Source organism: Balaenoptera borealis (genome assembly GCF_965194805.1).
Source record: "Balaenoptera borealis genome assembly, chromosome: 21".
In the NCBI taxonomy this organism is placed as follows: domain Eukaryota; kingdom Metazoa; phylum Chordata; class Mammalia; order Artiodactyla; family Balaenopteridae; genus Balaenoptera; species Balaenoptera borealis.
The window spans coordinates 23474863-23500413 of NC_138880.1; the positions used below are offsets into that span (position 1 = coordinate 23474863).

Here is a 25551-nt window from a genome sequence, read left to right on the forward strand (position 1 = left end):
AACCGCTAAGAAGCTATGAGTAATAGAAATGCCTGAGCAGATAGTGAAAATACAAATGAACACAGACCAAAAATACTGGTGGCTAAAGACTGATCCTTTCTCAAGAATTTAAAACGTGGAATAAGAAGAACATGGTCAGAAAAACAGATGACTATCTATATTCCACATCGCTCTGTGGTCTTTAAAATATCCTTTCAAAATGAATCCAGGCTGAAGGAACTTGGTGAGAGCTGTCCAAAGGCAAAACAGCTTTTAACATGTTGCTGCCAATACTCACCAGTAGGTGGCAAAAGAGTGCAGATACCTCACAGGTCTTTGCCCCAAGGTTTGTGCCCAGTTATAAGGAGGGGGAAAGGCAAAAAACAACCTTCTACGACAATTTGTTTGGGTATCCATACAGAACAGAAACACTTGCCTAAAGGAAAAAAATTAAGGTGTTGATTTTAATAAGCCTGCACTATCTATTCCATCATAGCAAGCTTTTATGCAATAAAGAGTGAGAGTCAGAATTATAATTCTGTTCCTTCTTCTTGCCTATTTGTGATATTAAGAAATTATCTTTGGGTTTTGGTTTACCGATCTGAAAAATGAAGTTTAATTATTGTTTTAAAATTAATTGTTTTTACATGACTGAGACACTTGGGAATTAACCAATGCCAATTGTCATAGCTCTCTGACAACTGAAGGAGTATCAGAGGAAATATATCTGTGAAAACGTGGATTCCTTTATGGATTCCCTGAGGGGGAAAAGATCTAAACCATCAACTTGTCCACCTCCTTGATTTTAGAGATAAGGAAGCTGAGGTGCATATCCAAGGTGATATAGTTAGTCATCGCCAACACTGGAAAGACACAAACATGCCCTCATAAGTATCTGTGCTGCTTATTCCTCTATTGACCAAAGACTTTTTTTTAATATAAATTTATTTATTTTTGCCTGCGTTGGGTCTTCGTTGCTGCGCGCGGGCTTTCTCTAGTTGCGCCGAGCGGGGGCTACTCTTCCTTGCAGTGCGTGGGCTTCTCATTGCGGTGGCTTCTCTTGTTACAGAGCACAGGCTCTAGGCGCGTGGGCTTCAGTAGTTGTGGAACGTGGGCTCAGTAGTTGTGGCACGTGGGCTCAGTAGTTGTAGCTCACGGGCTCTAGAGCACAGGCTCAGTAGTTGTGGCACACGGGCTTAGTTGCTCCGCGGCACGTGGGATCTTCCCGGACCAGGGATTGAACCCGTGTCCCCTGCATTGGCAGGTGGATTCTTAACCACTGCGCCACCATGGAATTCCCAAAAGACTTTTAAAATAAATTATTTCAGTTCCTGTAACTGGTCATCTTTCCTCAAAACTGGCTCCTAGTTATCCATATTCACATAGAGATGATTCCTATCAAAAGTAACCTCAGAAAAGTTCTAAAAGTCACCATTATAATAGATACACAACTTCTCTGCTAATAAAAGCTGTGATAAATCCTGGCCTCAGTATGTGAACAGTATAGAAAACCAGTGATTCAGAAAAAAAAATTTAAAAATGGGGGTGGATCCTTTTAAAGGATATGAAGGAAGCATTGAGAAAGATTAGTAAAAACAAGGATGTTACTGGCTGACACACCCAGGAACACAAGTTCTTAAGACATAGAGGCCTGTAGAATTAAGGGAGCCACATACTTTTGGCAATAGCCCAATTTTCATAATTGCCACAGAGATAGTTCATTTAAATGATTTATGAGATGAGTTGAATTAAAGGAATTAAACCAGTGGAATTGTAATCACAATAACGGAAAGGTGCTATACAGGTTTTATAAGTAGATTGTTTTATGTTAATGAACAGTCTAATCCTTAAAGTTGCATTCACATTTTAACATAAGGGAGCAATGAAATTAGACCAGCCAGTTTTACCAAGCACTCGATGCCATGATATCAAAGTGAAACTTCTACTCAACTCAAAAATATTAGAATGGCTTAAATATGTGGAAATAGGCATGCCATTTTTAGAGCACAATGAAATATATTTTACAAAACATTTTCTCTTACGACAAGAACAAATAATATTTCCTTATTTATAATTTTGTTATGCACTGTAAACTGCGCTATGATTGTTTTTGTGAGAAAACAGTTGCTATCTTGGTGTGTGATTCAAAACATGGCATTTTAGATTTTTTTAAATTGCATTTTTAAATATAGTGTTTTTGAGCAACTAGCACCAGCATTTTCAATATCATGTGGCTTCAACGCATAATCTTTGGCCCGAAATTTTACTCCTGGAAATGTGTCCTAAGAGATAGTTCAAAACAAGAAAATAGCTCTTTGTATAAAAATGTATATAGTATTGTTATTTATGATAGTGAAAAAGGCGAGATCAATCTGAATTTCAAAAACAAAGAAGAGAGAGAAATGGTTAAGACAACCAAAAAAGATACAGACATATATATGAGGGAATAATATTCTGCAGTGATTTAAAATGAAAAAGAAGACTGAGAAAAGGAGACTGGAAATAATTACAAAATATTAATAGCAATTAATTAACGGATTCCCCCTCCGTTCTTGGACGAATGGGGTTTCTATGGACAGTCTGCAGGGGGAATTCTCAGCCTCTCAGTAATCCCTTCCTAACTCCGGGATCCAGGAATTAGCCCTGAGGTCTAAAGACATGGATCTAAAAACTAATGCAGTCACCAATAGAGAATCACTTACAATTGCCATGCAATTTGCCGTGCAAACTCTGGTTTATCTCATTTTACCATGCGGCCATCATTTAGAAGAGAATGCTTTTGAAGTGTGTTATGAATGAACTGAAATTCTTTTTTTCCCCCTTAAAAGGTAACGTTTAGGTAGTCGGTATAAACTACATTGAGTTTACATATTCAAGAAACGTGTGAACTTTCATTCATTGCAATATTTATGTGGATATATGGGATGCAAAGGCTTGTCATTTCCAATATTATAAGTATCTATTACAGATACTGGTCTTGATGCTTAGTTTAAAAAGAAAGGAAACTCTTTTGAGAGTTCAGTGCACTGGGAATTTCTACCAATATTTCTCTTCTAAGGTAAAATGTTACATGTTACCTGGATATTGTTTGTTACATGCTATTTCAAACTCTGTTTTCTCTTTTTAAAAATGCATGTGTTTCCACCACATTGAGAACAGAGAGTGTAACTTCAAATGTAGCATGGCATGTCTGCCTCTTGACATGTTTATCTGTACTGTATGTGAAAATGTTGTCTGTGAAGGAAAAGTATATTAGAATGAATGTGGATACTTTGCTGTTAGACTAAATGTGGTTTATTCTTTGCTTGTTTGAGAAAACGCTGAAGAATAAGGTTGTATGAAGGTGTCCATACTTCCCAGTCTAGTGATTTGGTGTCTATGTTCTTGCCATGTTCCTGGCCTTTGAAAAATCAATGGGACTAAACCCTGACTCTTCCATAAAGCTTGAGCAGACAAGATTGCAGATATGTTCAAAACATTTGAACCTTGGTTATTTCGATTTAATTTAAAGCACCTTTCAAAATATTTTAATTATTAATCCAGCAGAAACCCTTTATTTGGTTTTTTTTCCTTCCTCTTGGTTTTTTACAACAGGAAATATTAAATGTCAAGAAAAGTGCCATGCCATTATCCAAATTATCTTTTAATTAGTACCAGTTTAAGCATTGATTACATTGAAAATCATTTCATTTCAGCCACAGCGTCCTGTGTTTACTCATGAAAACATTCAAGGTGGGGGGGAACCGTAAGTATTCTTCTTATCTTCTAAATTCGAGACTAACCTTGACCCACAAAATGGACCATTGATGTACCATAAGCGAGGATGGTACAACTTTGCAAGTGAAAGAGATCAGAGTAACTAACATGAGATGACATCTCCCAGATTAAGAGAAATTGCAATAGTCTCCATCTTTCACAACAGAGAACAGAAGCTAATTTTTTTTAAAAAAATCCCTGATTTTGCGGAGAAGACTTTGATTTATGCACTAAGAAAAAAACCTTCCAATGCTGCAGTGATTCCTAAGATTCATGAATCTGTCTCCCGCTCTGTTCTACTCACCATGTAGATTCTAGTAACTACAGCCTTAAAGATACACTGAAAATGTTCTAACATTGTTTTTACACATATTTGAAGAGCAGGAGAACGTCAGAGTAGACCTACAGTGATAAGTTAGTAGCATAATTCCAAAGTTCCATTCTTTTGGAAATGGCAGTATTAAAACATGCACTGTCATTCAGTTACGGGATGTTTACTACCCAGAGGACCAGGAAAATGCCTTTTCACACTTTCTTTCAAATTCCCTCTCCTTTCTAAGTCAAGTCAATCTGAAGGTGTCACACATTGTCTTTTAGATTCTCTTTCTGCTCCATTTTGCCCATGAGAGATATTCAGAGGTTATCCACTTCCTGTTGGCTGTTGCCTATTCTGAGTGAGGAGCTAGACCCTGGGAAGGAGCATTTACAGGACTAAACCACGTCAGGCTGACCTGAGCACACACAGGGTGCCTCCTGCCCACTGCCCAAGCTCCGCTCCCCGGGAGCAGAGCAAACCAGGGGGGCCTGGTGTGTGGCCTGTGACCTCCTCACTCCTCACAGACCTGGTGCTTAGCTAAAAGCATGCTCCTCGGAAACCATCTCTAACCTGAAACTGGCTCTCACCGAGTACAGCCAGAAAGGTTTTATTTGTTAAGGAAAAGACTATGAAAAAATAGGTTGGAGGTACAAATAATTTAAAATTTCATTTAATTGGAAAAATGTTAAATATAACTTGTAATTCTAAAGGTTTGTTTTGTTTCCTTATTTACACAAATGATGAAGGGATCACATCACAAAAAATAAATCCCAAGGCTGCTTAGGTTTACTGCATTATCAACCCATTATATCAGCAGCTTTTAATGAATTTATGAATTAAGATGTAGGTGATGTCACACTGTTTCATGTCATGAAGTTGATGCTTCCTCGAGTTTATGAGCTCACAGGTAGAAGAAGGCACATTTTCAGTGTCCTGCTTTGGACATTATAAAACATTCTTTATTAAATTTCTATTTGATCACAATGCCAATTATATGGGTATCACTTAATCTCTTTCATTTAAGTAATAGGTTTTGAGTGAAAATAGGAACATAATGTTATAATGTCACTGCAATTCAGAAGTATGGTAAAATATGTTATAGAAGAAGTTGCAAGTTATAGAGAGAGCTTCAAGTTTGGTTGAGCATTTCCTATTTAAAAGACAAATTTCTTTTTGAGGCATCCTGACCCCACCACCATCATTCATCTCACCAACACATCTTTCAAAACAGCATTTTTTATTGTAATTCGACTGCATTTCCTGTCGTGCAACACTGATTCTGAAAGCCAGCAGAGGCAGGAGGATTTCCGGAAGGTTTGTTTATGTTTCCATGAAACTTCCAAATTTTTTTTTTTTTTTTTTTTGGTGGTCTAATTAAACCAGAATGGTAAGTAAACTCTGATAAGCACAGTGGCTTTCATCATATCAAAGTGAAGTAGGAGTTCGTGCCAATTTTGTTTTTTTTTTTTATCTCTTGGGACCTTGAGATTCTTCAAGCAGCTGGGGTTTGTGGCCTTAAATAGGCCTGTCTCTGTAAGTGGCTGGAGATGTGCCTGGGTGAAGGCTGAAGCCTGAAAAGCTCGGAGAATCAGTGTTTCCCAAAGTGAGAGATGCAATGTATATCCATGGAATTAACAGCCCAGGAATGCCTATCTATCTCCCTCAAATGTGAGATTGTAAAAGGAACTATGGTGAAATTAACTTTCCCCAGGGATAGACAAGAGATACCATTCCTTCACCTGAGCATCCTCAAATCAAACAGCAGAATAATTTGCTCCAACCAGGGTTGGCCCATGCAAACATCCAAATTAAGGAATGTCCGTATTCAAGACCTTCCTGTCTGTTTCACCACGGCTCTGGGATTCAGGCTACCTTTCTTTGTCCTTCCCCACAATCAGAATCCTTTTTCCATAGAAGACCTCAAAAGCTCAAGTAGTTAAAAAGGTTTACTAGGAGGACAAAATATTAACAGGGGAAGAAATCTCTAATGTTGGAATTTCAGGCTTTGCTCTCAGGCCAGGGAAGATAATGTTTTCTAGGAGAGGCTGTTAGGCACCACATCTTATCAGCTCTTTCTCCAATACACCCTCCCCCAATCCAACTTTATCCAGACCCCCCAATGCGAAAAAGTTCAAGGACAGGGAGAGAAGCCAATGCAGCCGAGGCCCCAGTTTATCACATGATGTTTGAGTTCAGATGACATGATAGAATAGTTTTGTTCTACCAAAGTATGATTTTCTGACTGAATGAAGTAATCAAAATAAATCATTCTTGTTCCTGAGCAGTATCCAATATTATCAACCTTTTAAAGTTGGCTTGAAAAAATTCAAAGTGCCCTGAAATGTGGTTCTTATTTTCTTACATTGGCAGAATTACATTAACTGTTATGAAGAACGGCAGAAACAAATTCACTAACTTTTTAAAAAAATCCCCCTCACATACTGGTAATATTTTAGTGGTAATGTGAAGTTTTCATGTTAACTGCATATCAAATGCTTCCTGACCCCGAGCTGCTAGAATTTGTGTCTTTCCAAAATGCCAGTCCATATGAATATGCATGCTATTTTATTACCAAAAATTCAATGTCTGAGTTTGCTACTGATCAATGTCAGCAAAATATGTGTTCTCAAAGAATTCAGACAGAGAAAGTGACAGCATTCTATCAGTAATTCTTTTTTATATGATTATTTTGAGAGTTTCTACATTAAACACAATTTCTCTGACACCCATTTAAAAAGGAACGTATGTCCCTAACCTACTGTTTGAGATCACCACTTACACTGATTCAAACTATGAAACTAAATTGCTTTAAAGAATTCCTCCTGATAAAAAAAACAAAAAAAAAACACACACTTCTCTGTTATAGTAATTCCCATACAGTGATTTAGAAGTTGTATCTGAGACATTTTGTGCATCTCAATTTAGAATCTTTTGAAAATTCCACTTGCAAGCTGCAATTACTTGCTTCTGATTATGGCTAATTAAAACCGTAATTCCTTCTTGTTTTTATATAGCTGAATAATGCACATATCCCTTCTTTTATATTCTGTACTATCATTTAATGTCCGAATGATAGCTATCTATGACTGGACAATTGAAATGCAGGTCCAATTTATAAATGTTTTAATCCAACTATGGATAGTAGAATCTTCCATAAATTTTCCTCATTATGAGTTTTGAAATGCTATTAGAGTGGTCTAATTCCCCTGAAAGCCTAACTACTTCTACTTACTTTACATGCTTACCAAAGACTTATACTACCTAATTAATATGCTAATAAGAATAGAAATGTTAAAAGTAAAATAAATATTATCCTCTCTTCTATAGTTTCACAGAGGCATAAAGATTTTGTTTAACACATCCATTTGTCCTATTTAAGGTTTCAGGCTCTGTATAACTATACTCCTAGGAATGAAGATGAGCTGGAGCTCAGAGAAAGTGATGTCATCGATGTGATGGAAAAATGTGATGATGGATGGTTTGTGGGTATGTGTACATTTCCTTTCAGACACATTTGGCCATTTCGTAATTTGCTTATGTTTGCTCCCTTGCACGGTTGGATGTGATAGTCAAGCTTTCTTTGATTTCATAATGCCTTTGATCTTTCACACATCCATATGCACTATGTAATCCCAAGGCAATTGCATTTTTAATATAGTTTAGTATTTACTGCTTCAGGTATATGTAATTTTCTGCTGGTTTTATTTCCAGTTCAACTGAGAGAAGAAAATTTCTTTAAATAGCACCAACCAGGAAAGACTGAGATCTAAGAACAAAAACAACGAAACTGCTCCCTAGATGCAAAATACAAATACTCCGTTGAGTGGTAAATGTTAGTCGTCAGCGGTGAGGATCTAATCTGAGAAAACAAGATGAAATGAACAACTCACCCATGACTAGGTCTGCTGTAGGTGCCCTAAAACACCAGTGATTCACCTTAGCTTTAATGTGTGGTCCAAGTAGAAGTTCCATTCTTACCACTTAAAAAACAATCCCATTCTTACCGTCTTAAAAGAAAACTAGAGGTTTTCTGAGAAAAATTTTGTAGACAAGAGTATCATATACTAAGTCACAGAGGAAAGAGGTAAAGAGGAAACAGAGGCATAGGAGGATGGAGGAGACAAAAGATGAGGGAATAAGGGCTTTCTGTAGACAGGCCAACAGTGGGGAAATATAAGAGCAAAGGCCACATTAGCGGCCACAAGCCTCTGCCTCTGTTTATATTAATCCCCCATTCAGAAGACGGTAAAATGGCTTACCTACACAGGGATAAAGAAAATCAGTCATCAAACCAGGACAGTAAGTTCCAGAGGGTAAATGCAAAAGGGAAGTGTAGAGACCCTGTTCGCTCTACGTGAGCTGGAAATCATAAGGAAGAATTTAGTCTAAGCACTAGCTCTTCCAAACAGTTTCAAAGAAATCATGTTATTCGAATCCAAAGGCGATCATAATGATGGCCGTTTATGCATTTGGTTTTACTCCTCATATTAGAAACATGCCCAGTAATAGAACCCCCGCCCACTAGTAGTGGTCTATCTGTTTTTTCTTTAGTGACTTGGTAAATAGTTCAAATTTTCTATATCGTATTAAGGACCCTGGCAGCGCTATTTGTAAATGAATGCTGTGGCGTTCAGCATGATCTTCCATGAGATAATAAAACTGGATGGTGATGGCATCCCCAATAAAGCCTTCACGTTACACCGTGCTGAGGAGCTGTGACAGACCTCCTGCTCACAGAACCAAGCCTTGCTGTGGTGCTTTTCCAGGCTGCCTTATCCCATGGCCAGCCGTATCCTAATTGAGAAGATTGTATTTGAAAATGTCACTTCCCAGATGCGCTTCCTACTCCACTCCTCACTCCTGTCTGGCAGCCTCGGTGACAGAGCCTCATCAGACTTGAGTGTCATTGTACTTAAAAGCCCACCTCCTCAGCAAGGCTGTCTCTCCCCTCAGACTGAGAGGCTGAGCTTTTCTGTTCAGCCCAGTGTGATGGAAGCACAGCATTTAAGCTCAAGGGGCAACAGAGGCATCAGGCAATACAGATAAAACTGCTTACTTTGTCTTCCTATCTCTTCAAGTGAGTTTTCTCTCTTTTCCAAACCCTGAGGGCTTGCTCTCTTAGTGAGTTTTCAAGCCCACATATATGAACTGACATTTCATGGCTGTTACCCCTCTTTCATTTATCACTTCTATTTTCAGGGACCTCAAGAAGAACCAAATTCTTTGGTACTTTTCCCGGGAACTATGTCAAGAGGCTGTGAATCACTCTCCCCATTATTTATGCTGCATTTCAGCACCACATCTGCATAACCTTGCCTGAAAGATCTCCACAGGCCTCCTGCTGTTATGCCTTCTGGTTTCCAATAGAAGTCACCCACCATCACCATCTCCATCTGCCACCAAACCACCAGCAATGGAACTGCCGCTGCAGTGGGGAGATTGGAGGATTTGCTTCCGTGTGAAAGTGCATATTCCTGCCGTCCGCTCTAAACTTTGAAAAGTCAATATGCGGCATCAGAAAGAAAATCATTATACTTAATAAGGGTTGAGTAGTTGAGGCAAAAAAGTAAGTGTCTCAAGGAGGCTCTCTTGTCCACTTTGAAAGATGTTCTCCCCTCAGGCAACCAGAAGATTGTTTATTACTACTTGCTGGGGTTTGCATTTTCACCTTCTTAGCTTGGCAGTATATTTTCCTTTCACGAGTTTGCCTAGTGTCCTGGTTTACACGATATGACAACTGTACTTCAGCTATTGTTTGCCTGCACTTATATGTTGTAATATGCACAGTGATTACAAAATCTAAAGCGAGAGTAGGAAAGTTAATTCGAATGAGTGTGATTTTGTTGAATTGAACGTGAGTTTCAAATAGGAGTCTTCTCCTGCAGGATTTTTTTTTTTTTTGTACTTTTTAGAAGTGCAAACAATAAGTGAATAAGAGCCTTTGGTAATAATCAGGAGAATACAAGAGGTTTAGCTAGATTACAGAAAACTATTGTGTTGTAAAGTTGCATTGCTATTTTATATTAAAATGTAATAATCAGCATCATGAACAATGAGCTCTTAGTGTTTTATTTATCTGATAAAAGTTAAATAAAAGCAGTGTTAGTGAGAGGTGCAAAGAATCATTCTAACATAGACACTTGAAAGCATCTGTAAGCAATATTCATAGGTAAGATTTCACTGCGTGTACACATACACATTTGAGATTGTATGAGAACAGACAATCCATAAGATATGTACATTTTATGGAAATGTAAAAGAATCTCACATATTATTTTATAGAAATAGAGTACTTCAGAAGCATCACAAGTATTAAGGCTGGTTTTAGCAAGGATTATGATCAGTACAATTATTTTTACTATGATAATTATTTTTCTTCTCTGGAACTCAGAATCCTGGCTACATTTGAGGACAGGAATATGTTGAGCCTGATTTTCCTAGTGTGTGTAAAATATTTCCTCAGAATACATGAGGCACTTTTTAGAGGCAATGTTAAATCATTCAGGTTAAATTTTCTGCCCTGAAGTAGAAACCTTGAAGATGATATTGGGACCTGAAAGATTTAATGTGGTTAACAGTGCCTGAATTACACATACCCCGAGAACTAGCTTTGTATTTCTTATGACTTTGCATAAGAACTATTCATATTTGGATCTTGAGCATCTTATAGACAAAACTTTTTATGGCATTTCTTCTGTGAACAGTGGTTGATCTTTTCACAATGCATGTAGACTCTAGAATTTTGTACATATGTTTGCTCATTTTTTGTATGGACTATTTAGTTGTTGAGAAAACAGGGGAATTTCCTAATTTGGTCTTTATCCTTCCTTTAAACTAAGCTAAAACACTTTCAACAGATTACCCTTTACATCTCCCACAAATCATCATTATGCCTTGACAGTGCAATTCTGTAAGACAGTACTTCTGCAAAAGTTTATGAACATAAAACATCTTAGCAGCCAAACTGAAATGTATATAAATACCGATTAGAGAGGAATTCCATTAGAAAGAAGGTAAAGAAACATCTTTGAGTAGCCTTGATTACTACCTTGATTACTGTCAAGTTCACAGCCAGCTTTATATTTTAAAGGCTTTGGGTTTGAAATTAGGTCAACTGCATGCAGCTTTGCTGATAAATGAATAATTACCTTTGATGCCATTTATGAGAAAAAATTCAATATCTGTTGCCTGTCATATTTAAGAAAAATTAATGTTTCTATTCTCTGTATCTGATTTTAAAAGGAAAAATATTCATACCTAGCTTTTAGGTAATTGACTTTGAATTCTTACAAGCAAAGGTCATTGTGTTTTTCTTGAATAGACATCTAATAAATTTTGCTTGGAAGTATACTTCAGTTTTTCTTCTTGACATTTATCCTTACATGAATTGTGTATTTTATCCCAATCTGTTAGATAAACCTCATAGGAAATGCATTTGCTCTGTGTTCTCTTGACACACAAATGGAGAAAAGATGCATTTGCATCAGCTCAGAGAAGAAATATGTTTTAAAACCATCACCAAAGCTCATTTGCTAAATACTCCTTGGCTAAACATTGCTCTTCAGCTAAAACAACACATTTTAAAATATTTCTGCCTCAAAAATAGCTATTTTTCTAAGAAGAAGTTAATTACAAGAAGTTGTAAGCACTTTCCAAATTCACCTTTCTTCAGTTGCCCTAAAAAGCTTTATCACCATTGGCATGGCAGACTCTGTTAATACTCACAAGCTCTCAGTGAATCTCAAACTATGTATTGCCATTGGGTGTCATTCCTTTATCTCACATAGATAGTAAGTAACTAGCTCTTCTAGTTGGATCCTTTCTAATAAAGCGTAGTCCTTTCTGCTCTATGTGCTTCAGCCCTCTTCCACATCTATCACTCACGTATTCAGAAACACGTACGTTCCTCTGTTGGCAATTCAGTTATCAACAATGTCTTATCATGTTGCTTCATCCTAATACCCACCCTGATCCCCTCTGTTCCACTGGATAGTTTCCACTATGTATTAGCTTTCCACAAAAACATGTTCCCTTTGTAGGAAGAACATGACCCATATAATTATTTTGGCCCTGTTTTCATGAGAACATTTATGGGAAATTTAACTAGGTGAATCTGAATCTGATCAAATGAAGGATGCTGTTGGTGTACTCAGAGGTTGCTTGTCATTACCCTCTTCAAGAGAAGCTCTTGCCAAGTGTTCAGCACGCTAAAAATATAAATCTGGGATTTTAAAACCACATGCATCAAAATCTAGATTCCCTTGTCCCACCTGAGAATTTATCATCTGCTTCTCTGTAGAGTCTGCTGAGATGCAACAGAAACTTTGTCAAAGCCCCGAGCTCCAGAATCCCTAAACAGCTTTTCATTTTGCCTAGACTTCTGTCACAGCCAGCCAGGCACTGCTGTAGGGTCCAGAACAGCTACAGCCACAGTTCGACCCTCCTGCTGTGCTTCCTCACTGTGAATGCCAGGATTCTGGGTAGAATGGATTTATTTCTGCTGCAAAAATTGATGCTTAGTGACCTGTTTTACTTGATTTTATGTCAATGCACGATCATCAATACACACCAAAAATTCCTTAGTGCATCTCATTTATGCCACTGATGGCCACCTTGGTAGGTGGAGTAGGATCCATCGTTGTGAATCCAATACAACGAGCCCCGTAAAGCACCGTCTCTACTCACCAGCCTCAATCTGCTGTGGACTCACATCTGTCCACTAACTGGCCAGCCAGGTCAGCGGAAGGGCAGCAGGAAGGGACCCTCATTATTTTATGTGCCAAATTTTAATCCCCCCTTTAGAGGGATTACTACAAACGGGCACGTCCATTTCTTATTTGACAGGAAGCAGAAAGAACCTGTTTGAGTAACTATTTCCATGATGGTCCACTGCTTGATCTCTGTGCGTAGGTGGTCACTTTGTGTGGCCTGATCATTTCTTCCCACTGTTTTCCAGATTGCAGCCACAAATTAATCAAATAGAATAAGCACTTGGTCAGCGTCTAAAAGCCTGTGTATTTAAAGGTTGAATTATTTCATCTTCCTTTCCAGATTGTAGCCCTCCAATAGTTGTTTGTGTAGCAATTATGATTTCAAATTATTTACTCATCGTGGATGATTGGTTTAGAGCACAAGCAGAGACTGGCATTAGCAGTAAACGGACTACACCAAGAACTGGCAAACTACAGCCTGTGGACCAAATTCAGCCTGCTGCCTGCTTTTACTTGGTCTGCAAGTTAAGAATGGTTTGTACAGATGAACATGGGCAATAAATTTGATGATAACTTTGAGCCCCAATTAAGTGAAATGCTGTCTCCCCAGAAAAAGAATCCCTTTCTTTTCACTGGTCGGTCTATATTAGAAAAACTTTATCCTATTATTATTATATTTTGAATTTCATCAATTAAAAATGGGTGGAAAGTAGTTTTCTCTCTGTAATGTATGTACATAATATCCTCAATCTTGCCTCCTGGCCCACAAAACCTAAAACACTTGCTATATGTCCCTTTATAGAAAAAAAAACCTGTGAACCCCTGATCTGTTCCAATTGTCAGCAACAAACCTAGAAAGTGACTAGAGGGAAAGGAACACTGAATGTCTGCTATATCTGTCTGCTATATGTGTTATTTACGAGTATTCCATGTCTTTACCCTCACAACAAATCTAAGAGGAAATCTGCTCTGTGCCCATTTTATAGATGAGGAAGCTGAGGCTCTAAGATGTTATTACTAACTATGTGATGGAAATTGGATTCAAAACCTGGTATCTATCTACCAAGCTTGTACTCTTCCTTCTAAGCCAGCCAAGCCCGGTGCTAAACACTTTTGATCAGATTGTGCACTCCGAGTCAAACAACTACATCCATCCACCTCCCTCCCTCTCCACCACTTCCCTCTCGCAAATTCTGCCATCATGAATGGCCAGGCACTTGCAACAGTATCGAGCTGTGCACAAGATGATGAGAAACAGGTGTATGCCTTGCCCAGCACAACAGTGTTTCCCTGAGGAAAGCTAATTTGGGTTTCTAAAAGTACACAGTAACCAGTGAGGATATAATTTCAATTATTGACATGTCTCAGCGGAGCAGGAGCCTGCCCATGAGCTGTGATTCATGAAGATCCTAGAGGCTGTTGCCTATGAGTCACATTGGCAGCTGGTGGTGCTTTGGGAAATGCTTGCTATTGTGGAGCCATTTGGAGACAGGCAAGGCCAACATGATCTAAGAACATGATGTGCTTACTGGACCTCTTTTCAGTATACAAATCCCCAGGACACACTAGCCATTCTCTGCTGGATGATGCGCTAAGTGACTGAGAGCTTTAGCTCACTGCTAAATTCAGCCCCTCCGTAGCTCAGGAAAGTTCCATCTGAGCTCATGCACATACATATATCTTGACCCAAAAAACTTTCAGTACAAGACAGAAATCTGCCTAGTGAATCTTCACCTGTTCCTTTGGGGTTTCTTGTTTCACCCTTTTCCCTAAAATATAACGGGTGACTCAGTTGTCCTGGTGTCTTCCAAAAATAAGTGCCATTCCAAACAAAACTCTTGTTACCATTAACAACACACGTGGATGAGTGTCAAATCTTGCACTGATCATACAGAAAGCTTGAGAATGACTTTGTAAAGCATTTTTGTCTTTTTAATTATACCAGCAACAGACGTATATTGTAAGAAAAATTAGAAAATATAAATGAGCAAAAAGAAAAAACATGTAATCACTAAGAGTCTCATTTAGGGTAAAGATTACCATTTGGAACATATACCTCCAGAGTGTTTTCTGCACATGTGTATTAGTGTGGGGTGTGTGTGTGTGTGTGTGTGTGTGTGTTTAGTATGTGAACAAAAGTAGAATCATACTGAACATATTATTTTACAACCTACATTTAACATTGAACAGGACTCTGAGATAAAGTGAATAAATCATGTTTCAAGTCATTTCAACATTACCAAGGTTTATAAAAATAGTGAGAAAAAGCCAAAGCCAATCTCCAGGATTCATGAAAATGCAATTAATACAAAGCCAAGAGGCAAGAACTACAGAATTACCACTAAGCTAGAAAATCTGTTGCAATCTGAGGAATTGGTAGAGGAAGAGAAGAAAAGATAAAGAGAGAAGAAAATAGTATTTATTATCTCCTTTCCATAAGCCATCACATGCATTAGGCATTTTTATAGCTAAGGGGTAGCTAAAGGAAGAGAGATATTAAAATGAGAAATGTATAAACTGCAGAGCAGTTGGATACAGCGTCCAAACCATCCTGGGAGTTAGCTAAGTGTACAAGTGTTGAATCAAAACTGAGAGAACAGATAATAATTTATTTTGAAAGTAGATACATTCCAGAAAAGTTAGATCTAAAATATTTTCATAATGTATAACACAGTGCTTCTCACCCAGGGTGATTTTGTCCCTCTCTTAGTGGACATAAGGCAATGTAGGGAGACATTTTTGGTTGTCACAAATGTAGGTGCTCTTGGCATCTAGTGCATAAAGGCCAGGGATGCCAGGAGTAAGACTGTCGGTGAGGTTGGACAAGGTACCAACTAAACAAGTGCTTACAGATAAACATTAAACTGTGGAAAATCTCCTTGAGCAAAATGGGGCCTCTGTGAAAGCATCTAAGTCTGATACTGAAGCCCATCCAGGGCAGAGAGGCTGATCTCTCCTACGGTGGAGTCAAGGGCTGGGCATGGGAGGGTAGATTAAGTTCAGAAATCGGTCACCTGATCAGAGGTCCCATGGATGGTAAGGAGAGACTTCACCTCCTTCCCAAAGACACACAGACGGTAGGGAACTTATGACAAGACTAGCCTGAGCTCTGAGTGAGAAGTGACAGTGCCACCTCCTTAGGCTTCCCTTGAGGCATCCAACTGTGCCCCTCTAATTATTCACACCATCTACAATATGAGAGTCACACCTATGTTCCTGGTGAATAAAAGGGTGGGAATATTCTCATCTCTAGTCAACATTTTTAGTAATAGTGACTGTGTTTAAATACAAAACGAGGAGCTTAGTCCTTGTTATGGGCTGAATTGTATCTCCCCAAATTCATGTGGAAGTCCTAACCCCCAGTACCTTAGAATGTGACTATGTTTGGAGATGGGGCTTTAAAGAGGTAATTAAGTTAAAATAAGATCATTGGATGGGCTCTAATCCAATATGACTGGTGTCCTCACATGAAGAGGAGATTAGGACACAGATAAGCACAGAGAGAAGACCATGTAAAGACTCAGGGAGAAGATGGCCATCTACAAGCCACGGAGAGAGGCCTTCAGAAGAAACCAACCCTGCTGATACCTTGATCTAGGACTTCTGGCCTCCAGACACTGTGAGAAAACAAATTTCTTTAAGTCACTCATTCTGTGGTATGTTGTTATGGCAGCCCTAGGAAAACAGTACAGTCCTTCTCTTCTCCCCAGTTGTTGATGGGTGATAAATACAGAAAAAATATCTTGCCCCAGAGGGTGACAACACGGAAATTCCCCATCCTCCCACCCCCATCCTCAATTTGAAATTTGCATATAAAAACAAGATATAACAGAGGATAACTGTTAAATAGTTCAGCTTATGCCTTCACAGAGAAGAGAACCCTCTCCCCTACACATACCACACACACACACACACACGCACACACGCACACACTCATGCACATAAAGAGACACCCCAATAAAAAATAACCAGTGGTATATTCAGTAATGCAGAAAAAAATTCTAGCTCCCGACAGGTAAAATTTTACCAAGATCTTCTTACTCGCTGTTAATTACACACAAACTTGCACAGACTAGGAAACTCACCATCAGGCCATCCTACAGCAGAGGCTCTGAGTCTACAGGAGTATCCTTCATAGGGAGATGAGTCCTTATCTCTGATCTTAACTGTCTCCATTGCCTTTTACATGACTGCACATTAATCAGAGCCCAGTCAGTACCTCCAGTGAGTTCAGTAATAAAATACTTTACGGAGTCATTAAACAACATTTTGCTGAACCTTTAGAAGATAAGACTAGGTATTGACGCACCACCTCCTTCTGACAAATTGGCTGAACTCATCTGAGTGGCTGAAGCTCTCTGTATGGGGTCTATTGAGAAGATATTCAAAGACTTTTAGGTCTCCATAGGCTCCAGGGATTTCTGGATTATTCTCTTGTTAACCTTTCAAAACCCTGGGTTCCCAAGTTTTGCAAAGGCTGCTTCCATGATGGCTACACCCTCAATGAGAAGCACAGAACATTTCTAAATTATAATTGTACAACGTGGAAAGGGTGAGCTGAGGAGACAAAAAAGAGAAAGGACACAGATACCGATGTCTCTTCAGATGATGCCTCGGGCTCTCAGGCTCCTTTGAGATTTCTAGTTGGCACCTAATTCCACAAGACCAGACTATTTGATCTACTTTGTTTCACCGTATGTTCTCAATGATCTTCTTCAAGAAGTAATCTCAAATACACACTCAAGAGACCCTTCAAAGGAAGTGTCAGCAGGCTGCTAGTTTTCTTCCCACAAGGGACAGAAGATAGTACTGAAACACTCAATCAACTCTGTTTGCCAGTGAGTAAGTATCTATTTATCTATCTATCTATAGATATTTAGATATATATATAGAGAGAGAGAGAAAGAGAGAGATATGCACTATGATACATACGGACAGTTAAAATACAAAAAGGTAGAAAATGAAAGCTAATGGTATCAGAAGTTGTTGACTGGATACTCATGAAATATCAATGTTTTTCCTAAGGGTGTAAGTATTGATAAGGTCATGATGAGGTATAGGCTCAAGAATTTATAGATAATACTTATCCTGGAAAAATTCCCTTGGACAAAAAATGGCAAGGAATCAGCATACCTTTTCTAAAAACTCACTCACTATTCTTTAACTATATCAACTAAAATTGGTCTCAGAATTAGATTGGCATAAACATTGATTTTATTGGGTCTCTAATGCAATGCCAACCCGTAGCACTTTTTTACTTTTGTTGCTCAAAAAACTCTAGCCTGTATTTGAGCCAGTACCCCTGGGCTTTTCTGCAGATGAGTTTTGATACAAGGAATAGGATATCAAGGCCACACATTCAAGGCATCCTGGCTTGAAGATTCCTGACTGAATGCTGCCGACTTCTCAACTAAGCACCCCTGGGGCCTGAGACACAGAGCTCTGACACAGCAAGACATTTTTTGATCATTCCACTGAGCTCATTTTGGTGACTCAATATCGATAGAAGATGTTTAATTCAAAGATGGTGAGCATCTTTGCATGTGTCTGTTGGCCATCTGTAGGCTTACTTTTTTAGTAAGAATACCCCCTTCAAAGGCTGCTCCTGTACAAACAAAGCAGTTGTTAGATAGCTTATCAGAGTTACTGATAGTGTAGGTTTCTGCCTAGAATTACTGGCATTTTCTCCCCAACTCTTCACTAAGAAAGATAGTTATTGGCAGACAGAAATGAGTTAGAATTAGCAAGCTGATCTTTGACCTACTCCCTAGGAAAAACACTGTACTACTTGTTCAAAGTATTTGTAATGAGGCCCCTAACATATAATCTTCTCTCCCTCTCCCTCATTCTCTTTCTCTCCTTCTCTCTTCTAATGAAAGAATCTCAAAATGCTTATGAACTCTGAGCTAGTGCTATCTACTCTTCCCATCCACCCAACATCCCTCAACACACACCGCTATGCCTTTGGTCAGTTGTCAGATGATATGACAACATGCTTAGCAGACATCTGCCCCGGGATTAACGGGCTTGGTATTTCTTTCACTATTAAAGATAAATTGCTAGACAGCTGTATTGAAAACCACAGCATACTTCTCAACACTGATGATGCATAGATGAAATGACCTATTTTCTAAATGGGGTCGTGAATAATATTCCTACCTCAGGAGCTATTTTTCCCGGCAAGAAAAGATTTAAAGAAACAACAAAGACCACAGTGTAAACTTCAAATCCAAATGTAGCTAAGCCTCCTTTTTGACTGTGTGTGGGTGTTGATAATGACATATTATTTGAGGATCGCTCTGGAATTCAGAATTTACCAAAAGAAAAAGTATAATAGAACGAATGCCTTGCTTTGCCAACACAAATCAGTAAAACAGTATGAAAAGCATATTGTTCAAATTCAGACTCAGGTTTCTAAGGAAGTGGCCCTGAACTGGTGACAACTTCAGTTAGCTTGCAAATGGATACAATTTTAAAAATCACATAATGTTTGAGGAGTAAAGGAGATAAAAATATAAAAGCAGAATTGAACACATAGTTGGCACTAAATAAAAGCTAGTTCCCTGCCCTTCTTTTCCTTTTGAAGTCACCATTTTCACTGATTTAATTAGCCTTAAACATTTGGATTTACTTGTAAATGCTCCTCTTGGCTGCACTACCAAGTTTTAGAGTCTAGATGTTTGAAGAGGACAGTCAGAATAGAGCGTTAAAAACTGTTTTTAATTAATAAGATTTTTAAAGCATATATTGTACCATATAAAACAGGAGGTATTGTAATTTTTCATATAAGCTAATTGTTCTTAAGAAGGAAGTGACATAAAAACAGAGTTAGAAGCTAGAAATAGAAAAAGAACAGAGCAGGAAATGTGGATAAAGTGCTACCAGCCATGAGCTATTTTGACGGTTCCAACACAGAGATCTAGTCTATCTGCAGAAACCATAGTGGGACTGGGGGTGATGGATACATTATACAACCAGACTAGAAGCCTAGAGCGCCATTATAGGGCCCTGAATTTTCCTCATGTGATCTGTGACATTGAAAGTTACTGAAATGGCCAAAAGGTCAATATCCTCATTGGTAAAATGAAGAAAATCAATTGAATCATCAAGTTCCTTCCATTTCTAAACTGTCCATGAAATCTTTAGGGGAAATGTTTTCCTGAAATACCAGCAGACTGAGTGGCAACTGGATATGGATCTCAAAGAAATGGAAATTCAAAAACATTGGTTCTGGGGCAGAGAAATTCTGCCCTTGGGGAGGGAACAGGAATTAGTGACTTGAGGCCAGACAATGAGCTCAGTCTCCTTTGTGGGCAGATTCATACAGCACAAAACAAAGGGCAGGAGGAGACAGTTTTTTTTAAAAGATAAAGACAAAATAAACATGGAACTATTAAGCATATAAATAATTATTCAATCTCAGGAATCAAAAATAAAATGTTATTATTTTTTATCTAGCAAATTGGCAACCATGCAAAAGTTCATTTCCTTATCATGTTTGTGGGAATAAATTTACATTTTATCAATTTAGATAAAATTTTTCAATGACAATTTGACAATTCATAACAAAAACTTGTAAGTACCATATATTCATTGCTAATAATGCCATTTCACTGTATTTATTCTACATATATATATTTAATAATATATTTAATAATATATAATAATAAATATAAATACATATATTTCTAATATATCTTTATTATTTCTATAGATTTATTCTATATATATTTAGTCACCACAAATTATGAATGAGTTCAAATTTTTAGCTACAAATATGATTGTGATGTTATTTCTGACATCAAATAATTATAAAAAACCTAAATATCTAACAATAGGGGAATTGTTAAATTGTGGCACTTTTTACTATAGAATACCATGTAATCATTTTAAAAAGCCTCATGGAACAATATTTAATGATGTATAAACATGTTCACAATTAATTGTTAAGTGAAAAAATGCTACAAAACAATGTGATCCCATTTGTGTAAGAATGTATATTTTTACATATGCCTAGATAATAGAGGGGTGTGTGTGTACCTAAAACAAATGTATTAGGTTTGTCCTATGAAATCACAATTTTATGAGACAAAAACAGTCAAATACCAGTCATTTCATAGGGTTCAACCTAACACATGACTGTATAGACACCGAAATAAGACTAGAAAAATATTCACAAAAATGTTGACTGTGGCCATATCTTCAGTGATTACTTTTATTTTTTTAACTTTTTATAATTAAGATATATTTCTTTTGATATAAGGAAAAAGTTGTAATGAAGTCAAAGATTTAATTTACACCCAAGTTAAAAAAGCCTAAAATATGTAATTTCTTAACTACTGTGGCTTTCAAATCGCCACCTTCTGGTTAATAGAAATATATATATATATATATATATATATATATATATATATATATATATATATATATATACATACATACATACACATAATCTGTGTATATATATTTATAACATAATATATATTTATGTATTATGTAAATACATATGTAAAATTAATCAAATGTCTAACCCTGTTTGAGTGCAATCTGTTGCAAAGATTTAGGCACTCATATTAGGAAAGAATCACTCATCAGGATGAAAATGCTTAGCCCTTCTGAACAGCCTCCCCTCCTATGCTTCCTTCCCAAGACAGCTCCCAGATGAATGCGAAGAAGGAGGGTTTAATGTCCTCATGTTAGTGGGAAAGACCTGGGGTCTTGGGCAGGATGTCCTCTACCTCTTCTGGTCTCCAGGGCTGTGTCCCTTGTCCCCTGGGGGTCTCCTGGCCTTCAGGGCTGAAATCTGAGGATGGTGTAACTGGCGACCTGATCGCCCTTGGTTTGCTCAGGATGGTCACTTCCTGGCTGACTCAGCCTCATGTTAGCTTCTGCAGGCTGCAGACTCCTGAACATCTGTCGTGCCCTTCCTCCAGCCTCTGCTGTGGGGTCACCTCACCCTACCATCATGTGCGCTACTGTAGATTCCTCACTTCTCAATTCTGCATCCCCATCGGACAAAGAATGACAGTAGCTTGGCAAAACTAAACCCCAGGGCCCCCTCTCTGCCTGATCACACTGCTTTGCGCCCAGCTTACTTTGATGTGCCAGACTCTCTTGAAGTTAATTCACCTGAAATCATAGGCCTCTGGGGGGGAAATCAAGAGACACCTGACTCTCTTCATTCTTCCTCTCCTTCTCCATCTTTCCTCCATTTCCCAGGACAGAATATGGCCCAGCTTTGCTTTTACTTCCACTATACCCAGCCCCTCCCCACACCTACTCCGCTAAATATGCCGCGCTCTCTCTCTGCACTATTAAAAAAACTCTCTGAACAGAGGCATCTATGCTCAGTTATTAATCTGATAATGGGAAGTAGGAAGCCTTTCTCAAGAGATAGCTTGCAAAAACAATAGTTTATATCCTTCTGTTTTTCAATCATATAATATTAATAATATTATATGATTTTATGGTCTTTCTCTTGGCATTTCTCCTATAAAAATCATATGTAAATGAATACTGAGGGCAGAAGTGGCAAAGGTTTTTGACTCAAGAAAGGAAAAAATTAAATATTTTTAAACTGTATCTCCATTATAAAGTTATTTAAGAAAAAGAGTCGGCCTAAGTACGTACCTAGATAAAACAGACACCAGGAAAAGGTGAACTGAGAGTTGGAGGACGCTAAAAGTTAATGAAGGTAATTAGAAACCAGTGCAAAATATAGACAAAATTTGAGAGATAAGAACTAAAATGTCCTGTGTACTTATAATATGATATTTCTCTACATACTCGAGTTTCTTCAGAGAGAAATAATTGTGCTACACACACACACAGTCTTCCTGCTACGGGCATAAAATTTCCTGGAAACCAAGATAAATAATCAAGACACCAATGTCTGTAGTTTATTTCTCTACCGCCTTGCTCCAGAAAGGGTTCCAAGCAGCTGACAGGGGTAACTCTCACCCTACAGGAAAAATGAATGGTATATGATTAAGGAGCTTCAAAAAAGAAAAGACTGTTTCTTCATTTTAGAAGCATTTAAAGGTGTAAACTCTCTAGTTCACACAGAAGAAGAATTAAGAAAGGAAAGAAATGTTGAAAATAATATAGCTTTGTAAAGAAGATAAACCGAGGTATGGAAGAAAGTGATGATTTAATCAAGGAAAGCGTGGTGTAAGAGTGTATGGGACAGACATAGAGATCAGACTTGTGGTTGCCAAGGGATGGGGGGAGGGAGAGGGATAGAATGGAAATTTGGGGATGGTACATGCAAACTATTACATTTAGGATGGATAAACAACAAGGTCCTACTGTACAGCACAGGGAACTATATCCAATCACCTGGGATAAACCATAATGGAAAAGAATATTAAAAAAAGAATATATGTGTGTGTAAAACTGAGTCACTTTTCTGTACAGCAGAGGTTGGCACACATTGTAAATCAACTCTACTTCAATAAAAAATTAAATAAAATAGAACAATTCAAAAAAGAGTGTGTAGGAAGTGAGCTGGGTGGCACAAAGCTTTAAGAAGACGACCCTGGAGGCTTTAGAGGGAGCAAGATGGAAGCCAAGAAGCCAGCAGCCATGCTGGTCCAGGTGGGGGAAAAGATAGTCTAAATTTTTTTTTTTTTTTTTGGCTGTGTTGGGTCTTCGTTGCTGCATGCGGGCTTTCTCTAGTTGTGGCGAGCGGGGGCTACTCTTCGTTGCGGTGCACAGGTTTCTCATTGCAGTGGCTTCTCTTGTTGCGGAGCACAGGCTCTATGCGCGCGGGCTTCAGTAGTTGTGGGTGTGTGGGCTGAGTAGTCGTGGCTCACGGGCTCTAGAGCGCAGGCTCAGTAGTTGTGGCGCACGGGCTTAGTTGCTCCGCGGCCTGTGGGATCTTCCCGGACCAGGGCTCGAACCTGTGTCCCCTGCATTGGTAGGAGCATTCTTAACCACTGCGCCACGAGAGAAGTCCCCAGGATAGTCTAAATTAAGGCAGCAGCAGTGGAATACACGTGAGAGGGGTTACAAAAATAAAATAAGCAAGACTTGGCCAATGATTGGATTAAGGATAGAAGGAAATGGTGGGGTCCATGACAACTATGAGGCTCCAAGCCAAGCCAACTGCAGGAATGATAAAAACAATATGAGAAATGGCCCACTTCCAGTCTTGCTCTTCAAGCAGAATGATGGTAATTTATTTTCCACATACAAGTTTTCTGTGATAGCAGTATCAATAGACGTAGAGTAAAGAAGGAAAATTTTAAAAATTCAAAAATTTGTTCTGAATCAGTACATTGAATAGCAGTAAGAAGGACTCTAATTTAGAACATGTTTGTCATTTCTTATCTTCAAAGGATAAAAGAAATCAGAAAGATAAAACACTGACTTAACCAAAAGTTTTTGAATTTACAAGTGTCATTTCACATTGAGTTTATACACCTTGTGGATTGCTTTACTCTTGCATAGTTATCTAAGTACTTTTTGCTCCAAGTGGTAGTTGAGTTGAATTCTGATTAGTAGTTGAGTTTTTTGGGTTTTCTTGAAGTTTATTCTTTTGGTAGAAATAATGTAAAAGCTATATGTAGACTGTTATCCAACATGGTACCAGACTAGGATGTTTGGAAAATCAATGTTTGATTAACAATTATCATCTGGAGGGGACTTTACTCATATAACTACTCAGATGTATAAAGAAAGTCGTAGCTTCCTTATGTTCTTTTTTTTTTTTTTTTTAAAGAAATTCACGTGCTTTTATTTATTTATTTATTTATTAATGACTGTGTTGAGTCTTCGTTTCTGTGCGATGGCTTTCTCTAGTTGCGGCAAGTGGGGACCACTCTTCATCGCGGTGCGCGGGCCTCTCACCATCGCGGCCTCTCTTGTTGCGGAGCACAGGCTCCAGACGCGCAGGCTCAGTAATTGTGGCTCACGGGCCCAGTTGCTCCATGGCATGTGGGATCTTCCCAGACCAGGGCTCGAACCCGTGTCCCCTGCATTGGCAGGCAGATTCTCAACCACTGCGCCACCAGGGAAGCCCTATGTTCTTTAACTGATCTAATCTTTTGCATGTATTTTTTTATTGAGACATAATTCACATACCGTGTCCCTTTTAAGTGTCCAATTGAGTGGTTTTTAGTATATTCACAAAGTTCGGCAGCCATCACCGCTGTCTGATTCCAGAACATTTTTGTCACTCCAAAATGAAACCTTTATTCCCGTCTTGCTCCTAGGTTCTTCATGACCTTTTTTTTTTTTCTTAGATTCCATATATATGTGTTAGCATACGGTATTTGTTTTTCTCTTTCTGACTTACTTCACTCTGTATGACAGACTCTAGGTCCATCCACCTCACTACAAATAACTCAATTTCGTTTCTTTTTATGGCTGAGTAATATTCCATTGTATATATGTGCCACATCTTCTTTATCCATTCATCTATTGATGGACACTTAGGTTGCTTCCATGTCCTGGCTATTGTAAATAGAGCTGCAATGAACATTTTGGTACATGACTCTTTTTGAATTATGGTTTTCTCTAGAGAATGGACTTGAGGACACAGGGAGGGGGATGGGTCAGCTGGGACGAAGTGAGAGAGTGGCATGGACATATATACACTACCAAATGTAAAATAGATAGCTAGTGGGAAGCTGCCGCATAGCACAGGGAGATCACCTCGGTGCTTTGTGACCACCTAGAGGGGTGGGATAGGGAGGGTGGGAGGGAGACGCAAAGTTGCTGCTTTTGTTATAAAGCAGCAAATAACACACCATTGTAAAGCAATTATACTCCAATAAAGATGTTAAA

General features: G+C 38.3%; 2 protein-coding genes across 13 annotated transcripts in view; one reads left to right on the forward strand and one right to left on the reverse strand.

Annotated features, from left to right (window-relative positions):
- Positions 1-25551, forward strand: part of SORBS2 (sorbin and SH3 domain containing 2) — a 230452-nt gene that overhangs the window by 193789 nt on the left and 11112 nt on the right. For all 9 annotated transcript variants that reach the window (XM_082375164.1, XM_082375171.1, XM_082375165.1 and 6 more), the window contains 3 exons: positions 3675-3724; positions 7431-7537; positions 9251-16381. In XM_082375164.1, the coding sequence (XP_082231290.1) occupies positions 3675-3724; positions 7431-7537; positions 9251-9312 (219 nt within the window). In that variant the 3' untranslated portion in view covers positions 9313-16381. The remainder of the gene's footprint in view (positions 1-3674; positions 3725-7430; positions 7538-9250; positions 16382-25551) is intronic.
- CFAP96 (cilia and flagella associated protein 96) overlaps positions 1-25551 on the reverse strand; it is a 157354-nt gene that overhangs the window by 22156 nt on the left and 109647 nt on the right. The window contains exon 7 of one of the 4 annotated variants that reach the window (XR_014239182.1): positions 22393-22440. The exons of 2 other annotated variants lie outside the window; for them this stretch is intronic. The gene's annotated coding sequence lies outside the window, so the exon portion shown is untranslated. Of the gene's footprint in view, positions 1-21188; positions 22441-25551 lie in introns of those variants that run through there. One more of the 4 variants, XR_014239183.1, reaches the window with a different exon arrangement.